At 50.3% G+C, this 14,935-nt stretch overlaps 1 protein-coding gene across 6 annotated transcripts; it reads right to left on the minus strand.

The window, feature by feature from the left end:
* Positions 1-4,223: 4,223 nt before the first annotated feature.
* On the minus strand, positions 4,224-12,031 carry ECSCR (endothelial cell surface expressed chemotaxis and apoptosis regulator). 6 transcript variants are annotated; one of them, XR_011377337.1, is made up of 11 exons: positions 11,924-12,031; positions 8,688-8,723; positions 8,389-8,439; positions 8,180-8,239; positions 7,152-7,199; positions 6,411-6,524; positions 5,927-6,025; positions 5,681-5,717; positions 4,740-4,836; positions 4,509-4,569; positions 4,224-4,430 (listed from the first exon to the last, which is right to left on the minus strand). XR_011377337.1 is itself a non-coding variant. In XM_030869453.3 (10 exons), the coding sequence occupies exons 1-10, from the start codon at positions 11,982-11,984 to the stop codon at positions 4,561-4,563; spliced, it is 612 nt and encodes a 203-aa protein (XP_030725313.1). In that variant the 5' UTR covers positions 11,985-12,031; the 3' UTR covers positions 4,224-4,560. The 6 variants fall into 6 exon arrangements, 5 of the variants coding, with proteins under 5 accessions (XP_030725313.1, XP_030725315.1, XP_030725316.1 ...); XM_030869453.3 differs by having other exon boundaries at positions 4,224-4,569; XM_030869455.3 differs by lacking the exon at positions 8,688-8,723 and having other exon boundaries at positions 4,224-4,569.
* Between the last annotated feature and the right edge of the window lie 2,904 nt (positions 12,032-14,935).

Below are 14,935 nucleotides of genomic sequence, written 5' to 3' on the forward strand. Positions count from 1 at the left end.
TATGGGACCTAGCAAAGAATAAAAGGAATTCTTCATAGGTGGATAGGTCTGGTGTCACTGACTCATCCCTGCAGGTGAATTGGGATGGCCAAAAATCAGGTCTGCAAAAGTGAGAAATGATCATGTACATCCCCAAATAAAAAATTACCTAGAATTCATTGAGATCTTACTCAGGAAGACCAAATCAGTTATGTCAATTATGATATCAACCAAGAGTTACTTAGGTAGTTGGAGTGGAGTGGGGAGATGTACAGCCCTAGACACAAACTGAAAGGGTGAATGCCTTCAGTGGCATGCAGTTCCACCCCTTCCCTGCAGTCATGGCCCTGGGATATATGAGCATCACTGTGTTCCCAGAAGGCTGGGTCCTGAAGAAGCCACTTGTGCTCTTCAGACAAGGGGTCTGATCAGGGACATCCTTTAGGTGGTTGAATATAAGAAGGAAGTGTATTTGGTTTAGGGAGGCTAGACAGACTGATCTAGAAGATGTACAGGGGAAGGTGGAATATGTCTTGAAGTCCAGGGGTATAGGGCTAAGGTCTGGAGGTACTCGAAGATGTCAGAGTACCATGAAGTCAGAGGTATCTGGTTGAGAGTGGGGGTACTAGAGCATTGTAGGGGAAATTGGATTGAGAAGGGGTGCTACAAATTATGGGGCTACTTAGGAGTAGAGTCCAGGTTCAAGAATGCTGGACAAGATTTGGGAAGCTGGGGCCTCTTGAAAATGTCTGGTACCTCAACAACCTTTCCCATCATCCTCTGAAACCTCACTTCCTCCTCTTCTAGATGGCTCATTTACTCGTAGATCAGTAAACAATGGTTTAGCTTGCGACCTTCTCAGGTGTTGCCATGCACAAATATCCTAGAGCTCACTTACACCTCAATTAACACCTCTGGATAAATTTTTCTATGACTATATCACCAGGACTAACTTAGAACTCCAAACCTCAACACTTAGAACACTTTTGTGCCAGTTTTTGCTTAAGCGTGCCAACCACGCAACAAAAATAATTCCCACTGTCAAATTCAATCTCTGTGTTTGGTAAAAGTGGAAGCTGTGGGCTCAACAGCCTCCAGATAGAGGTGCCAGGGGAAAGCAATCAGCAGGAAGAGTGAGAGCACCTGGGAAGGAAATAAAGGACAAGAACTTGGCAGTTCTCAAAGAGAGGAAGGTAGGTGCAGAAAGAAATTCAAAGAGGTAAGGACATCCACAGACCCAGGGGAAACTGCTGAGCAGAGGCACACAATGTTTTCCAGCAGATTCAAATAGAATTGAGTAGTACTAGCCTGGCTTTGGGAAACTGTGTTCTAGACCTAGGCTGGGGACCCTGCAGTGACTCTTTACCTGCTAAACCATTTTACCTAGAGACAGCCTCGAATTTCTATCAGTTTTCTCTTCTCACTTTTAGAAAAACTTGTTAAACTGTAGTGAATTTTTTCTGGTGATACTGAGGTTTGCCATGTGCCCTATATGATTGAGTTGCTGCCCCATCCAGCCCTGGAAGAAAGATACTGAGTAAATGATCCCTCTATTCAACTGGGCCTGTGCTCCTGAGCTGGCTTGTTGGTTGCACCCCCCCGCATAGGATGAGGGGAGAAGCAAGGGAAGAACACACAGCAACCAGCCCACGCCTGCCACCCGTTCCTGCTTTGGGGCCCTTTAGTTCTGTGTTAGAATAGGGAGGAAGCCGTCTTCTAAATGGCCACCATCCTGTTGTCTAGACATAAAGGAAGAGATGTGGTCTCAGGGAAGCTGCAGGGAAAGGCTATATATACTTGGATTTCCTGTCAGAGGTGGGGTCTTGTATTTACATAAGTAGTAGGATCCTCCAGCCGAACCCTGTCTAATATAATTTACTAGAGAGCGGAATTCAGCATTAAGTGAATTCATCCTCAACCCCTTCCCAGAGGGTAGTTACTTGGCAACGGGAAAATCAACATGGCTAATGTGGTATTGCAATGTCAGTTTCAGGGTAAAAGCCTTTCAATCTCATATTAATACAAGTTCACCCCATCTCTCCCATATATAAATACCTTAGGACTAACAGCTCATATTTGCAGGACACTGTCCAGAGTCAGGGGGAAGTTTGTGGCCTTATACTGAAGACGTAAACTTACTTAGAATGAAGTCCATGTCCTTGACCTAATTAGTCCAGCATGATAAGCAGCTGAACTAAGTAGCCACACAGTCAGAATGACAATAACAATTCAAACAGAATCCAGAACTTCTAGACATTGTTAGGTCACCTGCAGAGTTCTGTCCCAGTGATGGATTTTTGTGCTGGAACTAGCTTGGAAGTCATATGTTTTTTGCATTGTGGCTTAAATAAAATATATCTGAATTATTTTTTAAAATGCTATAGTCTTGCTGTCATAGGTTGGGTACTCCAGGAAATAGAGTCTCTGGGATTTGCATGCTGAAGGTTTATTGGTGAGTGCTCCTGGAACTACAGTTGTGAGGGATAAGGGAAGCAGGATTAAGCAGAGGGAGAAATTGAGACAAGGGGTCCAGGTCTTCATCCCTACCTCCCCGCCCCATCAACTGGTCATCAGTCAGCTATGAGCCCTCAGCAGCCAACACTCCCAGCAATTCAAGATCAAGGGTCTTGATCCTGAAGTGGAACCTGGGTGGTGGTACTCCATGTTGTCTGCTGCAATTGCCAGCTAGTACTTTTACTTCCCAAGTGTCTCCACGTTTACTATTCCATTTTACCTACCAAGTAGCCTGTGAGAGAGACAGGGCCAGGTTGGGATCGTTGTTCCACATTAATACACATGAACGCGCAGGAAAATCTAAGTCCAGAGAATCTAAGTCCCAGAGTCACCCAAGACTTGTCTCTGGCTCCCACCCAGAGTGATCTCTACTTAAAAGATTGTGTTCATTTTTTCTTACATCTAGAGTTTATAGAACTGTAAAATATAAGAACCCCAAAAGATAGTGAAGGCCAGGTACCTCATTTTAAAAGTAAGAAAATAGGCTCAGAGATTGGGATGATTTCGCCAAAATCAAGCTACAAGTCTGTGGCAGAGCCCAGCCTTTTGACTAGATTTCCTGCACTTAAGATCCAGTTGTCATGACCTCTGATGTGCTGAGCACAGTGTACCACATAGGAGTTACAGACATGAGCAGGTTATAAAATCCTCTGCCCTAGACTATTTTAGAATCAAGTAGGTTTCTTCAGGCCACTTTAATAGTTTCACTGAGACAAGTAGAGTGAAACTTTCTGTTCTAAGCATTCTCTCTCCTTGCAGGGTCTAAATCCAGAAAAAAATAGCATATGGTTCCTTCAGAATGGGTAATCTATGTTCTAAACCGCCATCAACCAGATGCCTGTAGCACTCCATGCAGACATATCCAGATGACTCTTCCATTGACTCTCCCCAACCAAAATTCATTTCCAAACCAGTGTCATGGTAGAGATGACTAAGGTAACTGCATTCTTATTCTCTTGAAACAAGTTTACAGTGTTTGTGAGACATTATTCTGTGTCTTGGACACAAAAATCATAGTTGTGTGGGGCAAAGGGAGTGGATTTGGGTTTACGAAGTCACAGATCTATCCTCGCTCCAAACCTTTCCAGTGCTATTCCCACAGCTAGGACCAAAATGAGGCAAGTCTACCTGGGGCAGGCAGAGGACATTTGCCCTTATATTATTCAGCTCTCGTCACCGGAGTTTTCTTTTCTTTTCTTTTTTGCTGCGGTACGCGGGCCTCTCATTGTTGTGGCCTCTCCCGTTGCGGAGCACAGGCTCTGTGCAGGCCCAGTGGCCACGGCTCACAGGCCTAGCCACTCTGCGGCATGTGGAATCCTCCCGGACCGGGGCACGAATCCGTGTCCCCTGAATTGGCAGGCAGACTCTCAACCACTGCGCCACCAGGGAAACCCATTGTCACCGGAGTTTTCTAATCAGAATGCGTTGTGCGTCCCATGTTCTCACTCTCCAGACTTAAAACTTCTTTACTGGTGACAGTGATCACTGTTTACAGCTCCTTTTCTCTCCCTTCTATTGGAGTGATTAGTCCTCGTCACTACTTAATAAACCAGGTGAAACAAGGCAGACCTGACAAAAAGTTCTCTCCACCTCCCAGGTTTCTCAGAGAGCTCCCCACGGGGGTAGAAACTTGCACACATGCCTTACCTACAAAAGGAGGCCCCAGAGCTGCTAAAACACTCTGTTAAGAAATACCCATGGGAACATAGACCTTAAAAGAAATTATACTGCAGGCTAGAAAATAATTTTAATGCAAAATAGAAAGGACCAATTCGCTGTCATTTTCCTTGCTCTGGCCCTATAGACTCCTCCTCCCTGTGACTTTGAGATGGTGGGAGGAGCATGCTGTGCTTCTAGGGTGACAGTCCATGTGGGAAAGAGTCTCTCATGCTGGCAGCTTGCTCCCAGATCTGGAGGAATGCTAATGTCCTTTAGATCTGGGAGTAGATGTGAAACAATAAAATAACTTATATCTAGTTTATTGCCTCTACCCATCCCATCGCCTTCCTTCTTACAGTCACAGGGAAGCTGCATCATCGTCAGATCCACAGGGACCCAAGGTTGCTTTTAAAGAACCTGCAAAATAAATACATAATGAGGATGGATGAAGTTAACCGGGAGTGGTGGGGTAGGGAAGAGGAGAGAAGAGCCTGGATCTTTGAAAGTATCTCCTTTCTGGTTAAGGGAGTGGAGCCTGAAAGGAGGAGGAGGAGGGAGAAGGGAGGAAGGAACCAGGAAAAATGCACCTTCTCTGCTGAGGGGCATCCTTTGCTGTTATTCATGTTGATGTTCTTCATGGAGATGAGGGTGATGCTGTCTTTCTCTCCATTGGCTGTGGAGCAGCTGGGGAAGGAAGGGAACATGGGTTATAGACAGAAGGAGCCATAGGGCAATGGGGGTCAAGGAATTGGGGGTTGTGAAACCTTTATTTTGTTGGTGGACTATAATGAAATGAGTGTGTGCTTTGAAGCCCCAAAGACTTGTGTTTAAATCTTAGTTTTGCGGGCTTCCCTGGTGGTGCAGTGGTTGAGAGTCCGCCTGCTGATGCAAGGGACACGGGTTCGTGCCCCGGTCCGGGAGGATCCCGCATGCCGTGGAGCGGCTAGGCCCGTGGGCCATGGCCGCTGAGCCTGCGCGTCCGGAACCTGTGCTCCGCGGCAGGAAGAGGCCACAGCGGTGAGAGGCCCGCGTACCGCAAAAAAAAAAAAAAAAAATCTTAGTTTTGCAAACTACCTACTACTTGTGTGATCTTGACCAAGTTATAACCTCTCCTAAGTCTTAATTTTTTAAATGTGTAAAATGCAGTAATATCTGCCTTGAAGAACTCCTCTAAGAATTTGAGATATTACAAAAATTTCTACCATAGTGCTTGGCACATATAAGGTGTTCAACAAGTGGTTCCTTAAATAAGTACCTTCTTGTTTAAGGAGTATATCAGAATCCGAATTCCTGCACTTTTCACGAAGGGGTTATAAAGACTTAGCCTTGGGGCTGAAGCGTTCCAGTCCATCACCTGCCCGAGCCCTGGTCTCGGTGAGGCTGTCAGGATTCTGTGTGTGTGTGTGTGTGTGTGTGTGTGTGTGTGTGTGTGTGTGTGTGTGTGAAGGCAGGAAGTGTTGGTCCCTCTTGGAATGGGGGAGTAAGAGGTCAGTAGATGATTCTTCCCTTATACCTCTGACAGTCTTACCTTTCAGAGAGCCCCGAACTCCCAGGTTTCTGGGGATCTGTAAAAATCCAAAGGCACAGATTGGAGGTCACAGGCTGTAACTCAGAAGCCAAAGCTGCCCCTCAAAGCCCACCCAGTGGACCCTCCCATTTCCCCTAGTGGTGCCATTCCTTCCCTCAACTCCAGGTTGGGTGTCAGTTCCAGAATCTAGCTCTGGGTCCCTCATCAAAGAGAGGCAAAGGGGGCCCTGAGGGTCAGGGCATGTACCTTCAGACTCCTTGTTCTTCCGACACTTAAACCTTAGACTGACCACACTGACCAGGACGATCACCACAACCACCAGGATGGCAATGAAGCTGATAACACCTGAATAGGGAAGAGGATGGGGTGAAGGAGAAGCAGAGGACAGGACAGAAGAGGGCAACAGGAGTCCAAATTCCCTTCCCAGCTAAGTGCTGTGTAGACAGGCTCTGGGAGGAAAGTTAATTCCCCTTCTCTGTTGAATGAATGAGCTCTCAGCCTGCTATTTCTGGCTCCACAGCCCTACCCCCATCCTCCCTTAAGAACATGGAGCCCATTGGGGTCCAGAAGAGCGGAGGGGAGGGCCAGCGGAGGCTCCTTCCCACCAGCATCTTCCTCGTCAGCCAAACCCTCCTAAACCAAATGGACAAGATTTGAACTTGAGTGCTAGAGTCCAAGTCAGCTCAGGCATGAGGTCCCCTGCCACCCCCCACCTTCTCCTCCCTCTCACCGAATGCAGCCACAGTGAGCACTGTCTCTGACGTGGGGCTGGGCAGGACGGTCGAGTCTTCTCTCGTCCTCAAATTCATGGTGGGTAATTTGGACGTAACATTGTGAGAGGTGTCTAAAAGGGAGTAGGGATGGGGGTATCAGCGAAGGGACTGATGCGGTCTATATGAGAAAGCTGGTCCCCTCCCACTTCCCCCAGTTAGAGGACTGCAGAGAGAACTCATGCCCTACCAAAAAGACTTCCTCCCACCCTTCAGAACTGGGTGATGTGGAATCACGTGAAGAGCATTGCTGGTTGCTCGTGTTCCTAGTTCCAGAGGACTTCAGAAAATTCAGGATGCTTCTCTCATTATGCTCTTCCCACCACACCCGTGGGGTCCAGAGGAAAGGGATTTATGCTGCAGAGATAGGGAGCCAGACCGGGCAAGGGGGAGCCATCTGTGTTTTGCCAAAGTTTGAGGCGGAAGGAAGGAAGGGCATCAGATGTTTGTCCCCAGGCACTGACCTAACAAGCCAGGCTGCCAGTTAATGGGCACAAGTTTCTGGTGCTCTTAAAAAACGGTATGGTCGCCCATCTCTGCCCCGCTTCAACACATTTACTGCAGGCCTGATTGCTATTCCGCCTCCTTATCCTCACCCAACTCCTAAATAAGTCTGGAAGTGTAGAAAAGCCCCAGAGCCGAGGGCTGGGATGAGAGAAAGGGTCAGGGTGCTCTTCACTGTGAGCACAGACAGGACGTACCTCTGCTTGTACTGTCACTGCTCTTGCTGCTGCTTGGGACACCTGTGCCTGCACCATGAAACAGGAGGGCCCAGATGGAGGGTGTCCACCCCCTCCTAGTTTTCTCCCATGCTGCTGGGTGAAGGCCAACCTGCCCTGAGAAGCGTGTAGCCCTTTCCCGCCTTTTCTGCCTCCCTTTCCAACATTTTGGGTTCTCCTACCCTCGGCTTACCCGTTCTATGTCTTTATCAGTCCTGAGTCCAGGCTCCTTTAACCTTCACTGAGACCAGTTCCTGTCTCCACTTCCCCCCAACCCCAAGCCTCTCTACTTCTCTCCCAGAGCAGGGTACCACTGGTGTGGATCCTGGCCTTGAGAACCCTCACTGTGGGGCAGGACCTGGGCTTCCCGAGGCGGGAAGAAGGAACCCAGTCAGACATGACCCAGGGTTTTTCACCCCCAGTCTCATGTACTCATGGAGTCCTAACGTGTGCTTCTGTGGCTGGGACCAAGTCAGTCCCAGCAAGGACAGGGGTGACCGGCCACGGTGCTTGAACTCAGAGTCATGGGTTTACTGGCTTCCATGGAGACCTGTGAGGGCTTCTCTGGAGCTGCTTCAGATTAGGAAGCATGCGTGGCCTGCTTAGGGCCTCGACCAGCATGTGCGCAGGGAAGCTCTTTAGCCCCAAATCTGCCTTCCGTTCCTCTGGGCTTTTACCTTTGCAGTTCCCTCTCCCTGGGATATGCCCTACCACCCTCCACCCCACAGTCTTCATCTGATTAACTCTTTTTGGGCCTCAGCTTCAGAGATCACTCACTCTGGGATGTCTGGCCCCCAAGTCTGAAGTGGCTAATGTTGCCCGGGTTCCCATAGCACCTTCGGCTTACGCTCATCATGGCCCTTCTTACCCCGCTTTGTAACTGTCAATATGAGGTCCTATTTGCTTGTCTGGTCCTCCACTTATCTGTATTGTCCTTTAGAGCAGAAACTGTGTCTGCCTCCTCGCTGGACCCTCCCTGGATGGCATCTGTAATCTGAGTGGCAGAGTACCTGGGATGCTGGTGCTGGACAGAGGGCTGGAGTAGTTGGGCTCTGCGGAAGGACCGTCTCCTGCAAGTACAAGTGGAGGGCAGCTGGAGGTGGGGCAGGTTTGGTGACACCACACTCCCTAGCCCACCCGAGAACCCTTGGGCTCCAAGCAGATCTAAAGGGCTGGGCAAGGGACAGGGCTTGGCCCCTAGGCAACCACACTCACTCACCTGTCTGGGGGGAAGTTGGCTCTGTGGTTGGACTATGACTGCTGAAGTTTCCTGAAACAGATCATCTGAGACTGAGGGTCCGCTACCTCCTATTGCTCCATCTGCCTCTCTCCTTTGCTAAGCTGGTGTTTTCTAGTCTTTCTTCCTCCCCCACCCCACACCCCAACCTGTCATCTCTCTCCTCTCTCAAGGCATGTGAAAGATTAGTGCCAAACAGGAACTCTTTCCTGGAGCTTTTTCCACTTTTCCTCAGCTCCCAGGCCAGAATGCTGGAGTAGGCCCTGTGTCTTTGGTCTTACCCTGAGGGCTAGTTGTCGCAGGCAGGGAGTTGTGGCCTGCAAGAGAAAGCAGAACACGTAGACTAGCTTGGTGAGCCTCCCCGGAGAAGAACCCAGGCCTTTTGGCTTCCAGCCTCCCACGCAAGAAGGCAGACACCCTTGACAGTAGGCTAGAGGATGTGACTCCAGCTCACGGCGCTGGCTTCCTCTGAGACTGTGACTCAATCACACCATCACCAGCACCTCATGGTTCATTGTCCTAGAGTCCTTTCCTGTCTCTTCAGTCTCACATGGGTTATATACCAACCTGACACAAGGGCAGGGGAAGGTTATTCCAAAGTAGTGATACGTCCAAGGACAGAGGGCCAGTGACCTGCCACGTCTAGACAAAGACCCAGAACTCCAGCTCTCTAGCTAATGTTCTCACTACACTACCATGGAGCCACCCCTTTTCTGTGAATACTGTCATCCTGGTCTTGCCCCAAGGGAAGGGGATGGAAAGATGTGGTGAATAAGATGAGGTGAGGGATTGGGATTGGTACCTGGGCTGTCTCTGTGCCCCTCCAGCTGGAGGTAAGGGCCTACACAGGAAGCAAGTTCTGAGGTACATACAGGAGGCAAGGAAATTCTAGAACGAGCCACCAGTTTACTCTAACAGATAGAGGCTACTTCAGAAATGGTCACTGTTAGCCAAACCCAGGGAAGAGGCAATTATCAGGAGGCCCCAGTCACAAGGCCTCGTTCTCCTTTGTGTGTGTGCATGAGTGTGCCTGCGGACCTCCAGGCAGATGTGCCTGTGTGCTGTGTGTCCATATACGTGTCCCCTGTGTGTATGGGATCTGAAAGGTCAGGTTGTGTTTGCTTATTTTCCACAATGAAATCATTCTTGAAACCTGTGAACAATGTGAAAGGAAAACAACGTGGGGAAGTGGAGCCGCCCAGCTGGGTTCCCGTCCTCCACTAGCTGGGCTGGGGGCCCAGGCCCCGGTGAACAGAGGCTGCTGAGGGCCAGGGACCTGCCCAGCCTGGGGCAGCCCACTAGTTTATTTTCTTCAGCCACTGCCTTCCTCCATGGTGCTATCACTTGGATAGTGTGGAATTAATTGCTTCCAAGCCCAAGCTTGCCCAAAGCCAGGGCTGTGTTTTTCCAGGTCACCATCTCTCATAGCCCAATTCCCTCCTTGGGTGGGGCCGTCAAGAGGGGAGTTAAAACCTCTAGATGCCCCAGCATAGAGAGAACTCTCCCCAGCTGGGGAATCACCCTGGGTGAACATTTTTCAATCTGAGGCATGTCTTAAAAAAAAAAAAATCTATCAGTTATTGATCAAGCATATCTAAGGTACCATCTTTGTTCTATAAGGTGATAACTAGTTTTTAGTGGGAAGGCACAGTTCACTGCCTTCCTGCGTTTATCTAGAAGCAAAACTAGTGTCTTAGAAGGAGTTCCAAAGTCATAAGCTCTGAGTCCCAGTGGCCTGCTCTCTCTTTGTCTCCTGTCTCCCCTCCCCCTACCGGAACACTTTGTCAACAGTGGATTCCTCTGTGAGTAGAGGAGGGACTTGGGGAGCATCTGTTTCTATAGGCCGGTCTGCCTCTGACCACTAGGCACAGGGATATCTTACTTTCCTGTCTCCCCTCCCTAATCCCTACCTGCTTCACTCCCTGCCAGCCTCTCTCTTCCCCCTCTTCACCACCACCACACTGTTTTCCTCAGCAGCGTAGTTTAGTAGTTAAACTCATAAATTTAGGAGTCTGGCGGTCTTGAGTTCAAACCCTGACTCTGTCGCTTACTGTCTGACCTGGGCCTCAGTTTTCTCTTCTTTAAAATGCAAGTGATTTTAGTAGCCCAAAAGTCATTGTGAGGATAAGAAAAGGCACATAAAGCACTTAACACAGGGCCTGACAGTTCATGCTCAAGAAATTCTAAACATTTAAAATTTTGCCCCCTTCTCTCCAATCCTCCAAGTTTCAAGTCTGCCCTGAATCTGTGTCTCCACAGTCACGTCTCTTTGTGGGCCTGAATATCCTCAAAAAGATTCCCCAGTCCACCAAAAGAAGGCAACAGCGAGGGCTGTAAGATCCTGGGATGAGCGGCTAGGATACTCAAGGGTGATTGTAGCTCAGGTAGAATCACTCAGGACATTCCTAACCCTGGGGCTTGGCTGGGACAGGATGGCAGGTAGGGAAGCTGGGACAAGCCTAGGTTTGTGAAAATATCCCCTCGTGGGTCTCACCTTTTAATCTCCTCCTCTGCCATTTCTGAGGTTTCTACGATAGCCTAGTCCCCCAGCCCCAGATCAGATGTGTGACTCTATCCTCCCGGGAGGGGGTGGGGGAATAGGAATGGGACAATCAGAGTTTTATCCCCAGTCCTTGGGCTTTTAGAAAAATGTCTGACCTCTCCAGGAGACAGAGCATTGGGGAACTTGGGCCCTCTCACCCACCGCCAAGAAACCGCCATCCTCCCTCCCCATCCAAATACTCTTGAACCCCCTTCTGCCGCTTTGAGCACATGCTCATAAATCCTCCACAGAGGACCTGTGGAGGGTGAGGTGGGGGTGGGGAAGGGATGACAGAAGGGAAGTTTCTGCCCTGTGAGTCAGAATCTCCTGGATTTCTCATGTTTCCCAGAAACCGCTCCCTAATTAGAGGACCCCTTATGAGCTGCTTCACAACTCATCAGCTAGCAGAGCTCTATCTGAGAGGTGTTGTTCCCAAGTCATTTCCTCTGGGGGTCATTTCATCTGGCCTCCTAGATGAAATGTGTACATCTTCTTTGGCAAATGGTTCTTTGTATCTAACCTGAGTCCCTCTTGCTGTGATTTGAGCATAAAGTCAATATTTGGAAATCCCAGGTTGTTACTCCTCATATGAAAGAAGAAAAAAGCTCACCTGTAAAGCCAAGGTACAGACAGTTTTGTGCTAGGACACCCTGGAAGGGGCTTTCCAGCCTCAGCCTCACACCAAGACAGTCACCTCCCACATTTCAGGGGGCCAGCCTCTCCGGGGGCCCCAGTTCACCCTGGAAAATGTCCCACAAAAGAGTCTAACCATACCTCTATTTTACCGCTGCCTGGGAATGACCAGCTCCCAAGCCAAGTGGTCCCCTTCACAAAAAGGCTCTGGAATTTCCCTCCGGGTGAGCGAAGCCCTGGATGCAGAGCCTGTGTGGTGTGTGTCCTGAAGGAGAGACAGGCGCCCAGGACTGCCGGCCGCAGGAGAGGAGCTGCTGAAGGACAGTGGCAGGTGCCTCTTACCTTGGAGCAGGAGGAAGCCCAGGATGGCCCAGCACAGCTGCGTTTCTCCGACGCTCCCCATGTCAGCTGGGTCAGCGGCAGGCAGGCAGCCTCTGTGCGGAGGCTCTGTCCATAGTGGAAAAGAGAGAGGGAGTGCTGGGGCGGGATGGGGGTGGGGGCTGACTCTCCAGAGCTTCCTGTCAAAGAATAGAAGGAAACAGATTGGGACTGGCTCCAGGGGCCCTGCTCAGCCCGGCAGCCCAGTTGAGGATGTAAGGCTGAAACAGCCGCGCCTGCGCCCGGGCTCCTCGTGGCCTGGGCTAGGGCCACTGTGGTCTCCCCCAGGACCTGTGCCCAAAAGCCAGCGATGGCAACCTGGCCCCGTGCCCCCTCTCTTCCCCTCCGTGGGGATCCATCGGTCCCTCCGTACACCACCTGGAGGTTTTCTTGGAGTGCAACTCTGTTTCATTGAGCCCTACAGCTCGGCCCACCGGCCGCCCACCCTCTGTAGACTGAATCCTCTACATGCCTCTCCCTCCTCAGGGCTCCGGATGCAGATGGGACTCCTTACATCTTTCAGGGAGACCTTACAAACATTATTGTTATTCTGAATAGAAAAACAAGAGGACCACGTTCTAAGCATCCCTCCCTCAGCCCTCCCCTCACGTTGGGGTCAGGTGTTCCCTGTGCTCCAGCAGCACCCTGTCCTTAGCATCCAGCCAGCCAGTTGCACTCACTCTGCAGGCCAAGTCAGCAGCCCAATGACCAGCAGCTTAAGCGAGCTTGGAGGTCTGAGTGGGGTCCCTAAACGTTAGGGTGTGTAGCAGCTGGGCTGAGAGACAAGGAATCAGGAGGCTACATCTTACTTCCTGGGATCAAATCACTGGGTGAGGGGAGTTCCTGGGGGGTCTCCTGGTCTCCAGACTGGAATAGAGGGTGGTGCATGCACAGCAAGGGACAGATTGAGGGATGGCTGGTCCCATGGAGTTAGTTGGGAACCCAAAATTATCTTTATAAACTGTCTCCAGGGAGAGGAGAGACTGGTGGGCACTTTTTGTGTCTTGGATGCATTAAAGCACACACATTCACAAATGAAGTTATAGACAAGTGCAAAGAGACATACCAGAATTTATATTTGTGAAAGTCAAAGAACCCAAAGAGAAAAGAATGCCTTACATGGGAATGATAAATGTCAAATTCAACAAGATGTTTATCCCTACAGTGAGAAGGAGGGGAGAGGTCAGGGAGCGGGGTTTCTATTTTATTTGTAATGTTTTAGTCCTTAAAATGTTTTGAAATCAATGTGACAGACTATTGAGATGAACAGAACTAGTGGTTGGGCCAGAGAGATTTAATATATTATAGTCTGCACTTTCCAGTGTGTTTGAGAAATCGCGTTTTTAAAAAACATCAGATAATGACTTCAAGGAATCAGTTGGGATAGAGAGCAGGCAAGTCCTGGTGGGGGGCGGGGTGGGATTAAGGCGCTGGCCAAGTGCCTGGGATCTCGTGGAGGAGGTACAGGCAGGCAGACCTAGGCTCCTGAAGCTGGCAGGGGGCATGAAAGGAGGTGCCAAGGAGTAAGATCAAAGCACTGTCAGAGTTGAGGGCTGGGCTCAGGGTAGCCCAGATGTTCGAGGAAGTAAAAGCGCAGGAGAGAGCGTTGAGGCTGCGCGTGCAGAGGGTGTGTGCCCCGTAAGCCCCATAGACGTGGCAGCTCCGGGTAGGGACCGAGCTGGGGAGGCAGGCTCTCCTTTGCCCGGCTGGCAGCCAGTCCCGAGGGAGCCTTGCGCAGCCGGACAATGCATCAGGTAGATTCTCAGCTCACCCCTCCCGCCACGCTGGTGAGACTCTCCCCAGGGGCCCCAAGCCTTTCACCAGCCTGTGCTTCCCTTTTTCCCCTGTACATCCGGAGCTGCTTCCCCACCGCCTGGCCTGGGAGCTCTGTGGCCTGGGCCCCAGAGAGCTCTGACTTTCAAGCAGGGTGGGGACGTAGGTATTGAGCTTTCCAGATGCCGAGGGACAGGTACTGGGGAGGGATGGGGTGGACAGTGTGACTCAGGAACTAAAGGGAGTGGGTTTGTTCTGGCCAGCCCTTCCTGGACCCCAGGTGCCTACCCATGGGGATGGCCAGGCTGAGGGTTCAGAGTTAGGGGAGGGGATCCACCTCAAGGGTCTGCTCCTCAAGGTCCAGCTGGGGAAGAGAAGACTAAGGAGATAGTTTCTTGAGCCTGTGATAACTTCGTCGGCTCTGGGGCTTACAATATGGAGGTTTGCTACCTTGATGGTAATCCCCCCAACCCCCTCTCAATACTTAGCAGGATAGAGACAGACAGAGGTAAGGATAGTGACCCCCAGCTTTTGGTAGAAGACCCTGAAAGAGAACAGAGGTTGGCGTGGGGTCTCCTCAGTCCATCTTGGACAAAGCCAGGAATCCACACTGGGCATTCCCTCCCCTCCAGGCCCCTGAACCTGATTCTGAGCAGGGTGTTTTGGGGTATAGCTCTTGCCTCACTCCAAGCCTCTGGGGTTCATGCCTCCTCTTCCTCTCTCCCTCTCCCCGGGGTACACCCCTCTCCCTACTGTGTATGTGGAGAGTAGTGGGAACGTAAGATGCTGGACAAAATGACTCCTTTTTCCTGGGACTTTAAGGAATAGCTGTTCACTGCCCCCTGGCCAGGACATGGGACAGCAGCCCATAGTGTGCTAAGATTCCTGACCCAGGACATAGGATCTATTTAGGAGTTTTCCTGAGGACCTGGGAAGAGAGAGCAGTGGGAGGGGACTTGGCAGGGGATTTGGGGGGGTGGGGAGGCAAACTTTATATGCCAGCCTGTAATAAAGCCCCTCTCTTTATCCCTTTCCGAATGACCTTGTTGCCTTATCTCTGTTTTTTTTCCCCCTCTGTCTCTCTGCATCTATCTTCACTTCCGTCTCTTCATCTCTCTCTTTTTCTTTCTGTCTCTCTCTTTGTATCTTTCTCATTCTCTCTGTATCCCCCCTCTGTCTTTTTCTTTCATTCTCTCTATTGTT

This window comes from Globicephala melas, chromosome 3 (assembly GCF_963455315.2).
Source record: "Globicephala melas chromosome 3, mGloMel1.2, whole genome shotgun sequence".
In the NCBI taxonomy this organism is placed as follows: domain Eukaryota; kingdom Metazoa; phylum Chordata; class Mammalia; order Artiodactyla; family Delphinidae; genus Globicephala; species Globicephala melas.

Bases quoted from the DNA above. Each gene is read 5' to 3' on its own strand.
- ECSCR (XM_030869453.3), bottom strand. From the start codon at position 11,984: ATGGGGAGCGTCGGAGAAACGCAGCTGTGCTGGGCCATCCTGGGCTTC. The intron at 8,724-11,923 runs GTAAGAGGCACC...TTTCTCTTGCAG, and splicing joins GGGCTTCCTCCTGCTCCAAG to GCCACAACTCCCTGCCTGCG. The intron at 4,837-5,680 runs GTAAGACTGTCA...TTCCTTCCCCAG, and splicing joins AGTTCGGGGCTCTCTGAAAG to CTGCTCCACAGCCAATGGAG.